At 39.2% G+C, this 19,842-nt stretch overlaps 2 protein-coding genes and 1 non-coding gene across 3 annotated transcripts in view; 1 reads left to right on the top strand and 2 right to left on the bottom strand.

Moving 5' to 3' along the window:
* Positions 1 to 8,617: 8,617 nt before the first annotated feature.
* Positions 8,618 to 16,498, bottom strand: IFIT5 (interferon induced protein with tetratricopeptide repeats 5). Its single transcript, XM_077125370.1, has 2 exons — positions 16,387 to 16,498; positions 8,618 to 11,618 (listed from the first exon to the last, which is right to left on the bottom strand). The coding sequence occupies exons 1-2, from the start codon at positions 16,389 to 16,391 to the stop codon at positions 10,175 to 10,177; spliced, it is 1,449 nt and encodes a 482-aa protein (XP_076981485.1). The 5' UTR covers positions 16,392 to 16,498; the 3' UTR covers positions 8,618 to 10,174.
* TRNAR-UCU (transfer RNA arginine (anticodon UCU)) lies at positions 12,889 to 12,960 on the bottom strand. The gene has a single exon. It is a non-coding gene; the product is annotated as a tRNA-Arg (tRNA).
* Positions 15,701 to 19,842, top strand: part of LOC143653961 (uncharacterized) — a 36,896-nt gene continuing 32,754 nt past the window's right edge. Inside the window, exon 1 of the mRNA XM_077125374.1 lies at positions 15,701 to 16,303. Coding sequence (XP_076981489.1) covers positions 15,878 to 16,303 — 426 coding nt within the window. The 5' untranslated portion in view covers positions 15,701 to 15,877. The remainder of the gene's footprint in view (positions 16,304 to 19,842) is intronic.

The raw sequence follows: 19,842 nt of genomic DNA, 5'->3' as shown, positions 1-19,842 counted from the left end.
GTGATAGGAGTTAATTAATCAACAACTTTTTATTATCTCCTCAGAATCTAGCACTGTGTTACATATGATGGGGAATTCTAAAAACACACAGTGCCCCCTCCATAACCTCAAGTTTACGTCATACCTGATAAATTGAAACTAACACAGGTGAGAACACCACCAAGAAGTTGTTAAGTGCTGACCTGTGGCTAAGAGCATGGCATGCTCTAAGGTTTAGTAGAAGAATGCATTATGAACTGGAGAAATGTGAAGCGGTTCCAGGGAATCAGGAGATAGGATTGAACAGGTTGGAATCAGTGTCTGCTCTTTTCAGGCAAAGAGGCTGGGAATGTCGATAGGGGGTGAATGACAACTGCTTTGTGTAGCTACTTACGGTTCTAGCAGACAGCAAAAGCTGATGCAGAATCAAGTGACATTTATTAGGTGACACTAATAAACGTGATGAGGAGGTTCACAAGGGTGTCTTTGGCAGATGGTAAATTTTAGGTTCTACTGGGTTTTGGGGGTTGCATTTGGCTTCTCTAAGCTGAAAGTGGGAATTTTAGGAGCTGGGATAGAGCATGAGTCATACTTTGACATTCACCTCTTAACTCCTTTTTAACAAGAACCATTTGTAAAGTTTTCTTTTCTTAAGGAGTGACGAGTTTAAAAGGCACTGGAAAGCTTTTTAAAAGTGACATGCAGCACTGCCATCTGCTGGAATGAGTGTGAACATCTCCTGGAACTTGTGGCACCTCCAATTGTAGTTCAACCAGACCAGGCCAGCTGCAGAACAAGCGTTAAAGTTTGTTACTGTTTCCTTTTCTCCTGCACCCTGACCCTCTGCTTGTTACCCATCTTCCACTTATTCTTTTCCTCTTTCAGGTACAATTATAGGGAAAAAGATACTGTGTTGCATTTTTCAACATTTTGACTACTTAGGACAGTCTTCTATGTGGTGTGTCAAAATTAATATGAATGATGATTTTGACTGGCCTAACTAGGGACAGCCATTGGCAAAATGTAATTTTTTTCCTTTGGAGATTCCTTCCTTCCGTGGAAACCCAGACTGCCATCTTGAGTTCCATTCTGGTCCCTATGCCAAGTCCTACTAATGTACTGATTTGATGCGAGTTGATAGAGAAATAAAAGTGTAAGATACAATTTCAAATACATGTCAGAAGTCAAATAATGGAAAATGTTGAAAAACATGATTTAGATGATTAGGTTCTGTGGTGATTTGGAAACATAACATCAGGTGTATTATACTATACACAAATAATGATAAATTTAGCAATTGATTTTACTTTGATGTATAATTCCTATGAAATTGGGAGGGATGATATTTATAACTACGATTGCCTTCAAAGGAGAGTAGGTTATGTTAAAATGAAAGACATTTTTGTTGAACTAAGCAACTTGATGAATGTGATTATGCGTAAGTGGGTTCTGTGAGTTTGAAGAAAGAAGTTAGAGAGAACTAAATTGCTCTGCTTAAGAAAAAAGGAAGAATTGGTTCTTGTTCCAGAGGGAGAATAGTAGAGACAGGGAAAGACGGAAAGAAGGCCCAGAAATGTGGCAAGAAGCAGGAATCTGAAGAAATGGTTGGGGATCTTTCCTTCTCTCTGTCAAAAGAACAAGGATTATCTAATATTAAGATTCAAGTTGTTCGAATTCTTATTGTAGATTCTTCTATCTTTTGAAATCTTCTCAAAAAAGTGTTCTTATACACAAATGACCTGTTAATAGTTTTTGCTTTTGTTGGTTACATTTGTTCATTTTGGTTTATGTTTGTTGTTATTGTTTTGGGGTTGAAGCTTAAGGCTGCTAGAGATGAGTATAGAAAAGGGGAAGCATGTGAAGAGAGTTGAAGCTACTCCTAAACCAAATAAATTTCCCATGGAATTGAGGGTTAAGAGCCACTTTCCGAAATCCATGGCCTAGAGCTCAAGGAAAATCCAGGGGATGTTACGTGGCAGGGAGTCTGAGTCTAGTGTAATACTGCTGCTACACTGGGTGTGCTAGTTTGAAAGGGTTGTATACCCCACAAAAGTCATGCCATTTAATCCTGATTCATCGTAGGGTGGAAACCCTTTTCATTAGATTATCTCCACAAAGATGCGGCGTGCCCAATTGTGGGCGTGGCCTTTTGGTTAAATGGAGATGTGATTTCACCCATTTAAGGTGTGTCTTGATTAGTTTACTGGAGTCCTTTAGAAGGGAAAACATTTTTAGAGAAACCTCAGATGCAGATGCTTGGAGAACAGTTGCTTCAGAGCTGACAGAGACTTAGATGTTTGGAGATGCTTGGAGTGCTGACAGAGAGAGCAGATGCCTAGACATGGGTAGAGTTCAGCAGATGTTGCCATGTGCTTTCCCATGAGATGCTATGCAAGGCAAAACCCAGAGTTGTGTCCCGGAAGAGCTAAGTGAATGCCCATGATGCTTAGAGAGGAAACCACTGGCATCAGAAGCTGGAAGCAATCAAGCTGGGAATAAGAACCAGCAGACACCAGCCGTGTGCCTTTCCAGCTGACAGAGGTGTTCAGGACAGCATCAGTCTTTCTTGACTGAAGATAACCTCTTGTTGGTGCCTTAATTTGGACATTTTCACAGGCTTAGAACTGTAAGCTTGTAGTTATTAACTTCCCTTTTTAAAAGCCATTCCATTTCTGGTATAATACATTCCAGCAGCTTTAGCAAACCAAAACACTGGGTTACAGCACTTTCCCTCATTGCTTTCTTGTAATGCTCTTCACACTGGGTGAAGGTTCTGATGTTGATTAGTGTGTATATATATCCTTTTTTCCCTTCTCCCAAGGATAAGCAGTTGGGTGTCCTGGCTTCTGATTGTTTACTATGTTTTCTAAAATAGGTTTGCTTCCTTTTTTGAGGAATTTATTTCAAATTTCTGAATTCCAACTTCAAAATCATGAGATAGGTTCCTCCCTTAGAATGGGTCTTTGATTTCTTAATCCATCTCTCTAGGGGTTAGATATGCTTTTTAATCCCAGTGTTAAGAGGGGCAGCTAATTGTAGATAATTAGTTCCTTTTCACAACCCCAGTGTTAAGGGGCAGTTACTTGTAGACAACTAGTTCCTTTTCACAGTTCCTTCCAGGAAGTTTTAGAATTCTATGCAAAACAATATCTGATGATCTATGATACTGTAGAATGTCTAAGCTTGGTGTGATACTCTGTGGCATTCTCCCACAGTCCCTGTAAAGATTTGGTCCCATCTTTCACGTCTTTCAACTCAAATTTTAAGACTATTTAGGAAATTTATTATAATGGTTAAGTGCTAGAATTTAGAACCAGACATCCAGTGTTTGAATTCTGGCTCCACCTCTTAATAGCTATGTGATCTTCGGCTTACTTAATGTCACTAAATCCCCATTTATGCATATGTAAAAGAGAATAATAAAATACCTATTTACAGGGATTTTATAAGGTTAATATATATAATGCATCTAGAACAGCACCTGGCACATGGAAGAGTTACTGTGTAAGAATTAGCTTGTCAATGTTTTACTACAGTCAACAGATGTGGCTGAGCTAGCATTCTTTCTTAGGGCTTTGCTCCAATCTGGGAGCAATTTGGGGAATATGTAGAGGAAACTAATCATAGGCCCACTTTTGAACTTCTGGATGACCATATCTTTCATCCTTTGCCCTCACCTCCATTTATCCTCTAGACCTGATGTAGAAATGGGAGAAGCTTAGATAGGAATGACTCTTTTGTGTGTGTGAAGAATAGGAAAGGCTGCTGTGTTAAGTATCTTTAGCATTCAATCCCAGTGGCATAAATCCATGCTTGTCTTTTAAGCTTTGTTATCTGTGAGGCACCTGTCTGCTCCCATGAGGTATGGCTTTCCCAAAGCTTATACATTTTATCTTCATTATTTCTTTGGTTATTTCACCCAGGTGAAAGAAGGTATGAAGAATTCTAGTTCATCACCTGTAGAGCAACTCCGAGGTTCAAAGTAGATATGGGAATATACATGGCATATCTGTGAATGTTTCTACTAAATATCTGCTGTTGTATCCCTCACTTAAAGTGAAGTACAACAAAATGCTTAACGAGCAAACTAATCTTAGTAAATATGAAACTACCAGAGAGGGGGACAGTTGTGTTTGGTGTGGGATGGGGTTGTGTGGGTTAATCACAAAAAAAGAGGAAGTTAAGGAGAAGAAACCAAATCTCAGCGAGCCAGAAAACCTTGGAAAAGAAGAGAAATGGAGAGGAACAGAGAGGCTGAAATCCTGAGAGAGATGAGGGAGAGAGGAGAAGTGTTAGAGCAGATAGCTAAATGATAAAAGATTGTGGCCATCAAATATAAACTTGCTATGTGGTCTTGTAGGGAGAAAAAAGGAAGAAAGGTCAGTTTTGTGGGAGGGGTCTGTCCCAACCTGCAATGAACACCAGTGCCGATGGTGTGCTTATAATATAGATTTTGTTTAATGTAGGTTTTATTAATTTCCTACCATGTTAAGTGAGGATTTAATTAGTGAATTTAAAGAACTCCTCCCGCCCTCCATAATTCCTTGCAATATCTGAGTATGACTGAAGCTTTAATTCCTTTATCAATTAATTTTACAACTTAAAATAATGTGCTCAATTCTATTTCTTATTCCATCAAGTTTTATCTATATCTCTTGACTTCCTTTTTTTTTTCAGATGAAGGTTTTTTGTGTGTCTTTACACTTAATTTCTCTTTTTCCTTCTCTCTTCCATCTCAAAAATTATTAAAGTTAGAAAGATTTGTGTTGATCTTTAACTATAATTATTGCTTTATTTATTTGGCTATAGGCTGATCCAAAAAGTTGAAAAACAATAACTGTCATTTATGTTATATAAACATAGTTTACCTTACAGAAAATTAAAGTTAGTTGGACCTTCAAAAGTAGGCATCTGTGAAAGAAAACTGGGAAGGGAGCTTGGAGGGGCTGGGAGAACCATCAGATTTGTGATGTAGGCCTGGCCCCAAGTGAAGGTGAGAAAAAAGGAAGAAAAGTTGGGTGGTTGCATCTTAGGCTATAGTTTAGTTTTAAGGAAAATTGGGCAAGTCTGTTCGGAAACGTTTGAACCCAAGTTGCTTGTCAGAAAAGTTCTGTATCTCCCAGGAAAGGGCATGAGTTAGCATCCCTGCCATGTTGTCATGTAAGCATAGTCACCTAATCATCAGACAAACTTTTTCAATTAAGGTTTTGTTACATCAAAACAAATGTTACTGATGACAGGTAGAAACTCTGTCAAGTGTGTAAGAGTGCTGCTGAACCAGGAGCCAAGAGAAGAAATACAGTACACAATTCAGCTGGGAAATGTTATTAAGTCATATCACCAATCTGGGTTCCAAAATTCTTATCAATAAAATTGTATGGAGAAGGCATTGTCTCTCTTCCTGGTTCCAAGTTATGTGAGTCTATAAGGTTTTCCTTGAACCGAGGTAAGGTGCATTTTTTATTCAGTCTAGAAAGTGATAAAGATTGCTCATTTCGTCTTTGAAACCATGGAAAATAGTATGTGATCAACTGCCAAGACTAATTCTGCCCACAAAGGGGACAGAAATACGCTTAAGAACTCCATTACCCTGAAGCCAGTTTCCATGCCAGCTGACTCACTTTTTTGAAAAACTTTTCTCGGTTTTTGTGAGGCAGGGAGCATAACTTTAGTGTTGATCAAGATAGTTTCCAAGTGTACCTTCGCAATTTGGGGAAGAAGGACTTCTTTCTTCGTAAAGGGTCAAATTTTACCCTGAAGGGTAATCATGCCACTTCCCTGGGACTAATTTTAGGCTTGTCTAAGAGACAGAGAAAACAGAAAAGAACACGGGCCCGGCATCATTGAACTTTATCAGGCCTGAAAGGAGGAGTTTATCTAACTAATAGAATTTGGATCCCTTTCAGAGGCATTGAGTCCACAGGTAAAGCGCAGCTTTCATAGGTAGGGAAGGGATACTGTGCAATTCAACTCAGGCAGCTTTTATTGATTTATTATATATCAAGTACTGTGGTATATACTGAAGATTTCAAACACAAATTAGCTACTCAGGGAATTTAGGACCTCTTGGCTTAAGCCTGTTAGTCTAATTAATTTTATTCTTCGTAAACATTTTCCACAGTATAGATCAGTGGTTCTCAAACTTTGCTGCACAATATCCTGGGAAAATTTTAAAAATCAAAATGCCTGGGCTGTACTACACACCAGTTAAAGCAGTCTCTGGCGATGAGACCCAGGCATTGTGCTTTCTGTGTAGTTTTATTTATACTTCTCAAGTCATTCCACTGTGCAGCCAAGTTTAAGGAACGGTGTTGATGACTGTTTAAAACGTAGTCAGGGGTGCACAGGTAGTTCAGTGGTAGAATACTCGCCTTCCACATGGGAGACCTGGCTTCGATTCCCGGACCATGGACCCCCACCCCCCCCACCCCCCAAATGTGGTCAGAAGGACAGAAACATCATGACCATCATCACCTGGGAACTTGTTTAAAATGTATTATCTTAGGCATCTCATGCGAGTCCCCTGAATCAGAATCTGCCTTTTAAACAAGATTCCCAGGTTATTTGCGGGCACATTAAAGTTTGAGATGCACTGGGGTAGACCATGTTTCCCAAAGATTTGGGCTGTGTATGAGGACAGCTCTTGTCGGGCTATTTCTTAAAAGAAAATAATCCACGAAGCAGATAATCTCTTCCATGACTCGCTGCCTGAATGACCCCAGCATGTGAGATTACAACCACTGCAGTTATTATCTACTTTCAGGTAAAAGGACAAGGCAGTTATCTGATGTTCATATAAGAAAAGGCCTTGAAGGAAGGGGAGAGGGAGAAAGAGAGCTAAACCTGAAAATCCATTTTCACAATGCCAAAGACTAAGGTACTCCACATGCATGTAGAGAGGGGAGAGAGGCTCTTCAAAGAATTGATGAGGTAGAATTGGGGGAAGGGATTCAAGGTGATCCTGGGTTATCTCATCCTGGTTTAGTTATGCAGCTCCACAGCTGTGAGTCAGGCCTAATACTCTCAAGTCAGAACCCCCGACCCTGAACTGTCTTTTCTTCATCATTCTCTTTTACTCCTATCATTTTCCCCCATTTTTTATTCAGAGGACTTTGACGTAAACAGGGTGTGGGTTCTTTATATCTAACCTTAGACAGTTGTTAATTTTCACTTAATACACATATATACTTTCCCTTAGGGTTTCTTCTTACAGATGGGGGTGTGGGGTGTAGAACAGGCAAAGTCACCCCACCATCGGTGATTGTAATAGTCACTTCTTTACCTCACCGATCCTCAGAATCCCTTTTAGATGCTCTACAGATATATAATTTTCTAGGTCTAGAGGTTATGACTTAGCAGGTCTGGGGTGTGACCTGGGAATCTGGCAAAAAAAAAAAGGATTATTTTACTATAGTCCTAAAACCTCACCTTGGGTATTGAGTTAAACTCTGGGCACAAACTATCAGCAAAGAATAAAGATAATTTGGAGAAAATTCAAATTGATAAGCGGGGATAGAGACTTGAATATGTCTTGTGGGACAGAGTGAAAGATAATGGAATATTTAATTTAAAGAAGTCTCAGTGTATGGTATAGGACAACTGTCTTCAAATAGGTTAAGGTATTTATAGTAGACTTGGTTTTTGGCTGTTCAGTATTACTGAATTTCCAGACATAGCCCCCAACATGTATTTGGCAAACCACTGATCCATTTGAATTCATCAGAAACTAGAGCTGCCCTTGGACTATTAAATTTTATCAGCCATTAAATTCTTATTTTGGCATGTCAGTTTGAACTGGGTTTTCTGCCACTAGCCATCTAGAGTTCTAGCTCTAGATGGCTAGTGATTCTTCTGCCACCTCTAAAAAGAATGGGGTTAGATCTTTGAGGTCCTTAAAGATAGACTTCAGACCAACCTGTGTAAATAGAGGCCAAAAGTCTTCAGTAAAATGGAAGGAACAAATTTTTAAGAATAAGGGTTAGCTGAAGATAAAATTATCTATTTTGGAAGTTAATTAAAGATTCAAGTTTTAAATGGTTAATTGGTAAAGGTGAACTCTGAGGTGTTTTTCAATGCCATGAGTCTACGAAATTATCTCTCAATATTTTTTCTAAACTGTAAGGAAGGTAAAAAAATTATTGACAAAATTTAAGGCTATTACAGACAATATATTCTTTTTTTTTTTCAATATTTGGCATTGTATTTTTCATATGCTGATTCTATCTTTTCTTATATAATCAACATATTAATAGCTAGTGAATTTTAAAGTCATTTAATAGACCTTGAACCTTAATATTATTTTAAATATAGAGACTTATAATTGTATCTTTGTTTTGATGTTATAACTATTTTATTTCATGTGATGTCCCTATTTGGGAACATTATCGTAATTATATTATTCCCAATGGAAAAAAAATGATCTGCTTTGCTAGTTAATATCCTAAAATATGTGCTGCAAATAGGTACAAATGCTTCTACTGAGAGATCAGGACTTCAGGAAAGAGCAAGGATGAATTTCTGAAATTTTTAAGTAAAGATCATTCCCTTCCCTTTTCTTCCTCTTAAATAATAAGATGAAACAAACAAAATAACAAAAACAGCAAAGAATAAATAAAAAAATTTTAATTTAATTCATGAGATACATTGCAGTATATATATATATATATATATGCATGTTTGAAAAAAGATTTGGAAGGATACATATCAAATTGTTAATAGCTTGCTTTGGGCATGTAATATTGGGGTAGGATGATGGAGCATTTTTATTTAAAATTCATACATTTCTATATTGTTTGAAATTTTATAATAAGAACCCATTACTTTTATAATAATCAAAACTGTAATAAAAAGTAAAACAGTAACAAAGGTAAAAACTGCACACACATCATACAAATATACAACAATTTTAAGAGCTACATTGCAGATATGGAGAATTAAATCATGACATACTTTTCCACTAATACTGTGGTGGTGAATATAATTATGTCGTCTATAACCAAAGGAACAACATTAGAGGAGTCACATATAATAACGTCAATTTAAAAAGTACCCTGGGGGTGGGCAATGGTGGCTCAGTGGTAGAGTTCTCACCTGCCATGGCAGAGATCCAGGTTCAATTCCTGGAGCCTGCCCATGCCAAAAAAAAAAAAAAAAATACCCTGGGATAAGCGACATCAAGCAGGGGCCCCTCAGTGGATATTAAAGGTGAAAGCTGGGCTTAACTATTCCTGAAGGATCTGCAGGGAAAAAAATACCAATCTGAAAACTTCACAGAAGTCACTTTGAATACTACAACAGTTAACCAAAGGCCATAAATTGAGGATATGAGAACTCTACCAAGTCCAGATCCAAAACAGATACACTGAAATTTTAGTAATCTAGGTATATAGATTAAGGGCATATGCTTTATTCATTTGCTTATCATTTCCCCCAGTTTCCCAATTAGCCTGATTTTTATCTCAATGCTTTTAATCTAAAAATACTGAAATTTTAATTGGAAGGAATAAAATAAGTTCCATCTAGATTCAGTTTAGGTTTATTATTCTAGTTAAAAAAATCAGAGAAACTTGAGATGGTTTTCCCCTTGCCCATTTCTTCTGTCATAACTATTTCTAGCTACATAATGAACGTTTTGGGAGAAGTTCTCTTATATATAAAGTTTTGAGGATTTTTTCTCCCACTGTAGGCTGTTTTTTGTTTTTGTTTTTATTGAGATCATCAGAGATGATAAACCTTTTATTAATATGAATTTTTTTCCAACAATGAACATTCTTCAGAAGACCATCTTTTTGTACTCCCGAAAGAGTGTTCTTGACCTAGGTGTCAAAGGTTCACCTAAGATTATAGGGACTGCATAAATGAGTCTATGGAAAATTTAACAAAATTTAATCAGGAAATTATTATAATTAGCAGAGATAAAGGGTATAAATTTATGATGGCTATACCATTTTAAAAGAATTAACACCTAAATTGTTGCTGTTTCTCTATGGAGTATATTATTTTAATTTAGTAAAAAGGAGAAAATACCAAAAGATTCATTATAATGTAAATAAAGTATTTAGCATATTGCCTAGTACAAAGTGACCATTAAATATATATTGGCTCTATAAGGAACGATGGATTGAAACAATAAGCAAACAAATAAAAAACCCAAAATGTGTGGGAAAGCTTAGAACTAGTTTCCTAAAGTGTGTATTTAAATGGAAAGTCGAAGTTCACAGAGAGCAGTAAGGAATTCTGCATTTTCTGGATCTATCTTTTGGGCCCTCTCATAGTACTCAGCAGCTTGCCTCTTTTCTCCTTCCAGCTTGTAAACATACCCTAGGGCACTTAAACTCTGCACATCGGAGGCATTGTGACTAAGTCTCTTGGTAGCTAATTTCTTCAGAGCACTTGTCAGTTTGGTACGTAGGGATGATCTGTCTTTGACCTTTAAGGCTTCTAAATAATGGTGAATGGCAGTATTTTCTGCTTTCCGGTGAAATTCCTGAAAGCGGCCATAATGGTAGTGGATCTGATGTTTATGATCATCCGTTATGTTCTCTAGACGAAGGGCTTTCTGGAAAATATCTTCAGCATTTCTATACTGGCCTCCCTCAGCGTACATGTTGGCGAGGTCCGTATAAGCAAATGCAAACATTGAGTCCCGTTCCACAGCCGCTTTGAAATGAAATATAGCAGATGTAATCAGCTCATCAACCTTCAATTTATCCTTTCCTTTAGGCCTGTTGCGTGTGGCTTTCTTGATCTGGATCATTTGTGCCCTGTAGCAAAGTCCCATCTGGTGATGCAGGAAAGAAGAGGTTGGGGTCACCTCTAAAGCCTTTTTTAAAAGTTCAAGGGCTTTGTCCCAGGAGTTTTTCCGCCTGTAGAATTTGGCTGCATAACGAAGGACATACGGCTGGGATGATATTTGGTCCAGGATTTCTTCAATATACCTTTCCCCTTCAGCTTCTGCATGTACATCTTGAAGCTTCAATGCCAGAAAAACCTTAATGTAGGTGTTATCTGGGTTCAGGGTAACAGCTTTCCTCAGAGGACCCAAAGAAAAGCTCTTTATAGGCCCTTCTCTGTCAGAATCATCCAGTCGATACACTGTGATGGCATAGCCAATGTTAAATTCTGGATTGTCTGGTTCTGCTTCTAGAGCCTTCTCAAAAGCCACCTTAGCCTTTTGGTAATATTTTCCTCCAAATTTCAAGAGTGCCCATCCCTTTTCACAGTTAATCTCAGGACGCTCTAACTTGTAGTTAGAAGGACTAGACAATTTCTTACAGACATTCTCTATCTTGTCTATATACTTCTGAGCTTTTTCGATCTGGTCCATGTGGTAATACACCCAGGCATAGTTTCCCCAAGTGACCAGACTTCGTAGTTCTTCTTCATTAGAGTGTTCTCGCTGGATTATTTCTTCTGCTTGTTCTAAGCACTCTAGGGCATCTTTATTTTGGCCTTTTAGGTGTTTCACATAGGCTAATAGGTTATAAAGAGCAAGTCTAGATTTTGTGGTAAGAAATTCAAGCTGTTGCCCAATTGTATCTTCCACATCAAACAGATCAATGTCTTCCTTCAGTAAATTCCACGTGAAGTGACATTCTAACTCCAACAGGATGGCCTTCAAGGATTCTTTAGGAATTTCACTGTCAAAGATAAAATGCTTTTTAATTTTTGAAGAAATAGGAAAGAATAACTTTACCCCATTATAAAGTTCTTTGCATAATCAGTGATTTTTAAATTTTTGTTAATTTTAACTAACTGAAATAGGTACATGGGACTAGTGGTATTGCATTGGACAGGAAAGTTTGAGACACTGGGCCTATAGGGCTTAATAAATAAGTGGTAACAACAGGTAACAGGTAACAGCTCTCTCACAGCTTCAAATGTCTGCTATATTATTCAAGGAGAAAAGTCAAGTTAAATGAAAAACAAGGATATATTTGAAAAAAACAACCTAATGGATATGACCTGGGCTTACTGCAGATTTAACTCAATAGTCTAAACGTTACACCATAAAAGACTACCTAGTATCAGGTATGTCCTCAAAACAGAACAATAAATTAAGCTACCATTCATTGATAATTTACTACATGTCAGACAGTACCCAAGCACTTAATACAAATTACATTTAATTTTCCTAATGGCCTTTTATTACTTTCACAACTTTATGGATGAGAACTGGGGAACAGTTTAAATTACATGCCCAAGGCCACGCAGCTATAAAGTGGCTGAGTCAAGATTCAAATCTAGTTCTGCCCTACTCAAAAACCTATGTCTTTCAGTCATAATTCTATACTGTCTCTTAACAATTCACTAAAATTATAGATAATTCTTGGAACATTTGCTTTTAAAACACAGGATTTACAAAGTGATTTGTAAAATTCACTTTGCCTGGGGAGTGGGGGTGGGGTATTTAAAAAGAAAACAGGGAAGCATTTTAGACCAGCTTAAATTGAGGAATAAGAGGTCTGTATAACTGCCCACTGAAAAAGACATGACAGACATTTAAAGGTTTCAAAAATGAGCCCTCAATCTAGAATCATAGCATTCTACATTGCTGGGGTTGTTTTGAAATGAAGCTGCTTCTCAACAGGGCAGTGATGTGCAAAGTGTCTTAGATAGGGAATGAAAGAGAGATTTATTAATTTGAGGATGGTGAGTAATACTTTCAAACAACAAAAGAGAAGGTGAGCAAAAATAGAGTAAGAGTAATCCTCAGGACAGGCAAGAATCTTAGTTATCAAAGATTTAAATATCTTCATTATTTAGGTAAGAAAGTGAATTAAAATACTTTATTTTCTATAATCCAATTAAAGACCTTTTGGTGTGCACACTGATGCCTGCCAATGTATTTCTTTTATCTCAGATCTCTCTCTTGAATTTCTTACCTATTTTTTGGGGGCGGGGACAGGGTGCATGGTCTGGGAATTGAACCCAGGTCTCCTGTATAGAAGGCAGACATTCTAACCACTGAACTACCCATGCACCCATACCTAATTAAAAATTAGGTAAGCCTAATTTTTAATCCTCATCTTCATTTAGAAGTTCAACTGGCATCTCAAATAAAGATAGCCAATACAGAAATTTGAGTTTCTTGGTCCTGTTCCTCCCTTAGTCTTCCTTACCTCGTGGGCACCTCTTAGTTCTACAGGTAAAACAGCCTGGGAGAAATCTTTGATTCTCTCCTTCTCTCACCCCCTCAATGACATCTAATAGGCAGTCCTGTTAAATCTACTACCTACATATATCTCAAATTCATCCACTTTTCTCCATGTCCACTGCTATTTTTCCAGCCTAAACTACAAGTATCTTTCCTTTGAAGTGGTAAAAATCTGATCTCCTTGCTTCCACCTTTGATCCTCTATAATCCAATCTCCAAATAGCAACAGTAAACTTTTGAAAATATAAACCAGACTATCACTCTCTGCTTAAAATCTTTTAACGCCTTCCCAATACCCTTAGATATTAATCTAGCCTTTGCCACATCCTATAAGTATCTAAAGACCTGACCTTATCAATCCTTCCAACTTTCTCTCCTACAACTCTCCTTGTTATTCACTGTACTTTTGACATGCTGACTTTCTATCTCTGGAACATATCAAGTCCAAGCTGCTTTTATACCTGCTGTTCTTTTTATGCTCTTTTCACAAATATTTGTATAACTAGTTCTTTCCCATAACTCAGCTCAAATATTCCTTATATAAGAGGCCCGCTCTGACAGATCTATTTAAATGTTTTATTTTCCATGTAGTTCTTATCACTTTCTGGATTTTGTTGTTTATTTTCTTATCTATTATATTTGTCTACTTCTCCCATTAAAATATAAGCCTCATAAGAAAAGATCTTGTTCTGATTTTTTTTCCCCACTTCTGTGTCCCTGGCGCCTTCTATGCCAGAGCACAGTAGAAGCTCAAGAAATATTTGTTGAATGATTGAATTAATGCAGTAACATAGTAAGAGTTCTGGCATGTCCAATCCAAAGGCATAGGCCTAGCAATAAAAAACATGTGAATTCCAGATGAGGAAATTCCAGCCAATTCCTCCTTTCTTATTAATGGTTCCAAATCTCTTCCCACTTCAGTTCCTGACCCTCTTGTATCTTGGCATGCTCTCCATCTGGCTTGTGTGGATTTTGAAAATAAATTTTAGACTCTTTCCCTTGGTTCTGACTGAGAAACCTGGCTGGATTGTTCCTTGGTAATTGTTCCTTTTGTTAGTGTAACTGCAGCTAAAGCATAGGCAAGACATGTCGCACCCTCATAGCCTGTACAGACCCTTGACAGTGTGGGCTTACTGGCTCCCTGCCCCTCCATGGAGTAAAATGAATGTGTGCCTCTGTTCCACGGGTTTCCACCAGTTCAGCCCAAGAAGAGGATGAACAGGGCTGCCTCAGGTATAATGAACCTGACAGTGAGAATCCAAAGTGACACCGTCAGCCACTGAAGTGCTTCGACCAGGCTCTTGGAATTTAAGCACAAGAGGACACTGTGAGAAGTTTTATTTTAAAAATATATTTTTTTAACTTTTTCTCTGGGAACCTGGCAGAGAGGAGTCTACTGGGTATGAAGAGGCAACATTCATCTTTAGGTAATTTTGGTCTTTTGCTAGGAAGGTGCTTTCATTGTCCTTGGAAGACAATGAGTCCCCAGTGGGACCAGCACTCTTCCACTGCAACCTGAATATACATTCAAGACCCTCCCTCATCCCCACTGTTCCTTCAAGCCCCCACTACCCCTTTTTAAAATTTGCTTTTTTATTACAGAAGTTGAAGGTTTATGGAAAAATCATGCATAGAATACAGACTCCCACCCCCCCCAAATACAGAGTTCCCATATAGCACCCTATTATTAACACCCTGCATTAGTCTGGTACATTTGTTACAATTCATAAAAGAACATTTTTATAACTGTAGTATTAACTATAATTCATTCTTTAGAAGGGGATTTGCTGTGTTCTACAGTGCTATATATTTTTTGCTTGTTTCCTTTTTTTTGCATTCTATGTGGTGGGGGTCACATTTCATTCTTTTCCATGTGAATATCCTGTTATTACATAGTGCTAGGTTTTCAAAAAAAAATTTATTCTAGGGTTAAGACTTCCCCTTTAAACCATATTCACAAAAATAATCCAGTGCTGTTAATTATGTTCACAATGTTGTGCTACCATCATCACATTAATTACCAAAACTTTAGGATCAAATAGCAACTAAGTAAAATTTAAGTATTAACTTCTCATTCCTTACTCCAACCCTATCCCCTGGAAACCTGTATTCTAGATTTTGACTCTATGAGTTTGCTTATTCTAATAATTTTATATCAGCGAGGTCATACAATATTTGTCCTTTCGGGTCTGACAGGCTCCTTCCTTTTAACCCTTCTTTTTATTAAATGTTAGAAGGTGAGGAAGCACTTAAAATTTATTTAATAATAGTCACCATTTATCGTACAAGTATTATGTGCTAAGGCATATACATGCATTGTGTCAATTAACCCTCTCCACTGTCCCAAGAGATTCATGTCATTCATTTTTACAAATAAGAAACCGAGGCTTACAGAGTTTAAGAAACTTTCCTTTGGTGTTCAAAAACACCAGCTAGTTTAGATGTTCAGAGTGAGGATTTAGAACAAAGGATTATGTGCCTCTAGTGTTCAAATCTTTGGCCTCTCATTCCTCAACTCATTAAATAAGGATGATTCATCAACCACGTGCAGGGCATGATGCTATTCCCTGGAGACACGGAATGGGTGAGAAAAGGACGCCGCCATCATAAGTTAGTAAAGCAGACAAAGAAATTCTCATCACATAGTGAACTGGGTGGAACAATACAAATCTGTTTGTGGTACAAAGGCAGCCTAAAGGAAGTGAAGAACTCAGCCCGTATCTTGGAAATCAGAAAGGCAAAATGGCAGCAGCTGACATACGTGACGTCTGGCGGGCTGCGGCGAAACCGCGTTCGCAGATACTGAGGGAATGGCAGCTGGACACCTGGGAAGCCAAGTGTCGACAGGCTGTAGGGGCCCCGTGCCACGCAGCAGTCGTCCGGGACGCCCCTGGGGGACCCTCCTGGACAGGAGAAATGAGGGAGCTCAGCAGGAGTGGAAGGGCTTTCCACAAGGCGGCGGCCGCGAACGCCCGCAAAAGGGCACGGCCACCATCGCGACAGCCGAGGACAGCCGCAGGGGCGAAACAGGGCTCCCGGGGAGCGTCCTCCCGGGCAGATGCCCACGAGCCCGGACTTGAGACTCCCCGGAAGGGACAGGGCTCCCGGCAGCGTCCCGAAAAACAGACGCCCGGGGGCCGGGCGTTTGAGGAGCTCGGCCCTTTGAAGGTCCGAGCATTGCGTCGGAAACGGAATTAATGGAAAACCAGCGATTTGGAACAAAGGCAGGGTTTCTGGGGAAAAGGCCTTACCTCATGGTGGCTGCGCTCTGCAGTCCACTCACGCGTTCTCCTCAAGGCCGGGGACGGCGGGCGGCGCGGCAGCGGCTCGCGGGCGGCTACGGGAGCGCGGGGGAGGGTGCGCGCACCGGTTTCCCGCGGGGCGTCCGCAGCGCTGGTCGGTGCCGCGCGGTTTGTCTTTGTTAAGGACCGGGTCGGTGCAGAAAGAGGAATCCGAAAGTGAATCTGATCCTGGACCAAGCGGAGTCCAGCTCCAGGAAACCGAAACTTCCGGAAGACCTGGGGGAGGCCCGCTTCGGGCTGAGGAGCCGCGGGAGAGGTTTGCGGATTTGAGATTCGTTTAGAGTTTCATTTGCCTCTGAGGCCCCTGGTTGTAGGAAACGAGGCGGTGGTTTCAACTCTCACCTAGCTCACGGACTCTGCGTGCCCCTCGGTTTAACCTCAATTGTTTTTATTTTTGTCCAGCTTTATTTTTGTAGTAACAGTGAGAACGATGCTCTCTCCAGCTTTCTACATTCTAAGTGGAGGTTGAAGTCCCTGCCTCGTTTTTTTTTTCACCGGACAAATACTGCAGTGATGTGCATTTGTGTTATTTCCTTCTGGTAAATCTATAGTAGAGAAAATTTGGTTGCCCAAATGTACATTTTAGATTTTGATAGATATTGCTGAATAGCTTTGAAAAGAGGTTTATATACTCCGGTCCACGATGTAGGAGATAGTGTTTTGTCATCCATGCCCTAGCCAACAGTATTTGACAAAATTAAGTCCCAGTAAAGACGGGCGTAGTATTGGGAAACTAAGCAGAAAATGCCAAATACCATTAAAACTTTTTCCCGTCTGAATTCAGTTATTCATTCAACATATTTTGTTGAGCCATCTAAGAGTCAGGCATTGTTGGACACACTGAATACCAAGGCATCGAAGAGGGTGAAGGAGGGAGCACAGATGGTGCTGAGGGTTGGAGAGTATTCCAGGCAAAGGAAACAGTATGCGAAAGCCTTGAGGTGGGAACATACCTGACACGGTGTGGTTGAAGTGGGGAGAGCAAAGGAAAAATCCTAAGAAATGAGATCAGAAAGGCGGTGTGGGTTTGAGGAGCCTGTAGGCTTCCTTCATTAGCTTCTAATGAAATAGAAGGCAGTTTTTAGAAAAAGTATTTATTTTACGTAGAAAAATAACTTAGAATTTCCTTCTTTCCAAGGATGCACAAAAACTTAGCAGAGCACCAATGTTTGAAAAATTTTCCAATGCACGGATCCTCTTTTTCCTTCTATTTTCCCAGCTCTACCTTTTCCCTTCTCTTAGGTTGCATCAGGCCTAAGAAATGGTCTTTGTATATTAAGGTTTAAATGGCTAGCAACTAAGCAATCAGTGGTAAAAGTCAATGGAAAAAAAATCCTGATTACTTATGTTGTTTAGGAATTTGAAAACAGGAAAACAAAAACATCTATAAGAATTTTATAGGAATATGTATTTTCAGAATTGAGAAAAATTAAGAAAAACCTGACTGTCAAGTGGGTGTGGGGCATGCTGAAATTACTGTATGGAATCTGAATATCATATTTTTCCTTTATAGACATTGGATTGGGTGGATTCTTGGACGAATTGGGAGTTTATTATTCTTAGAGTTTATTGTTCTCAACATGTAAAACTTGCATTAGAGAAAAAGGGAAAGGAAACATGAAACTTGGTAATTGACCTGAAATCTGCTTGGGAAACTGAAACTTAAGTAACAGCTAGGTTGCTGAGGTAATGCTTTGGAGTAAAATATTTTTAATAACTCTTCCAACAAATGTCTGTAAATCAGGATTTCTCAACCTCAGTACTCTTGACCTTTGGGCTAGATAATTCTTTTTTATAATAAGCTGTCTAGTGCACTGTAGGGTATCTAAGCAGCATTTCTGGGTTTTACCCATTAGATCCTGCAGTTGTGACATCCAAAAATGTCTCCAGTCATTGTCATATGTCCCTGGTGGGCAAAATTCCCCCACCCCCTGTTGAGAGCCATTGCTATAAAACCTTCATTTATATTCCTAATTAAAAAGAAATTAATCCTCACAGTACAGCCTGCGAGAAGTAGGAGGCAAATTGTAGGTAGAGAAGGAAAAGATGAATAGAGATCAAGAATATTTGGAGGAAATGGTGCTGGGGTTTAGAAGGAGAGGTCTGGAATGAAAAGGTGAATATCAGGGGAATGCCAGAGAAGGCCTATTCCCTGCAGCTTGGGACTCCAGGGTGAGTTGGCTGTACCACATTTGGTCTGGCCAGGGACAAAGTACACAGCTTTGGCCACAGGCTGAAGGTGGGCATTCCGAGCAGTGGCAGACTAGAGGCAGACTAGTGGCAGGGTAGAGGCCCTGAATCCCAATGCAGTTGCAGGTCTAGCACCATTATAAGAAGGGAGACATTGGTGGGCAGGGTGATCCACAAGGAGCTAGGGCCTACAATGATATGTGGGCAGCCATTAGCAATGGCCTGGGCCAGGGCAACTAAAACAGTGAATGTGGGAGCTGGCTTGGCCTGATTTAGGTGTACATGAGAAATACTCCCTGGGCGCTGGTAAATATTCCTAAGTGGGGGAAACTCTAAGTAAGGTCACCAACTGAGGTCATTTACATGGGAGTAATAAGCTTCTGAAATTCAGCTGCCTATTTAAAGAGATCTCTTGGTAATGTCTGGAGAGATTCATATGTAAATTTAGCAATAGTATTTTCAATGCAAAAGAGCATCTGTGTTCCTGGATTTGCTGTGTTTTTTCTCTACAAACAGACTGTCCCATACTTTAGCTTTACTGAGCCCTGAAGTGTGCAGAGGTCTCTTTAAGAGTTGGGAAGTATAGGACAGGGAAATAGTGTTTAGTTATAAAACACATTGAATAACTGATCCCTGCAGATTGTGAAACACACCTCACACAAATACTTTACATGATTCAAAGATATGTTTTGTGTTACTAAGCTCTGGTTTCTGGCTGCATATGATGTGCAATACCTGGAAAGAGTTACTTAATGGCTAGAGAATTGTCCAGTTAGCCAACAATTATTTATTTTCAATATTTCTGACTTGGGGAGAGTTGACAGTGGTTAGATATGTTTTAGTGCTTACTGCACTGCTTTTTTCCCTGCCTGTCCAGTACAAGCACTTTGTTATTCTTTTTGCTAAATATTATTCTTTTTGCTAATGAATTGCTTGTATTAGTGGTAAGGAAATTGAGAAGATTGCTTCTTTTTGTTACTTGGATGCCTATTAGTGATATGGATACATTTTGTTCACTCCTTCAGTTCCTATAGAATTCCGATTGAAATCCAAAGCCTTCCCCAATATTTCTGTGAATTCCTTGGAGATTTGTATGCTAGTGACCTTGGCTTCCAGGGCTTCTGCTGGAAGCTTTGTATTGGCTTAGAGGAAATGCTGCCTGTAGTAGATTGAATAGTGTCCCCACCCCCCCCCAAATTCATGTGTTCCTGAACC

Source organism: Tamandua tetradactyla, chromosome 13 (genome assembly GCF_023851605.1).
Source record: "Tamandua tetradactyla isolate mTamTet1 chromosome 13, mTamTet1.pri, whole genome shotgun sequence".
In the NCBI taxonomy this organism is placed as follows: domain Eukaryota; kingdom Metazoa; phylum Chordata; class Mammalia; order Pilosa; family Myrmecophagidae; genus Tamandua; species Tamandua tetradactyla.
Note: the sequence above shows the minus strand (reverse complement) of the source record. Positions and strands in the feature narration are given on the sequence as shown.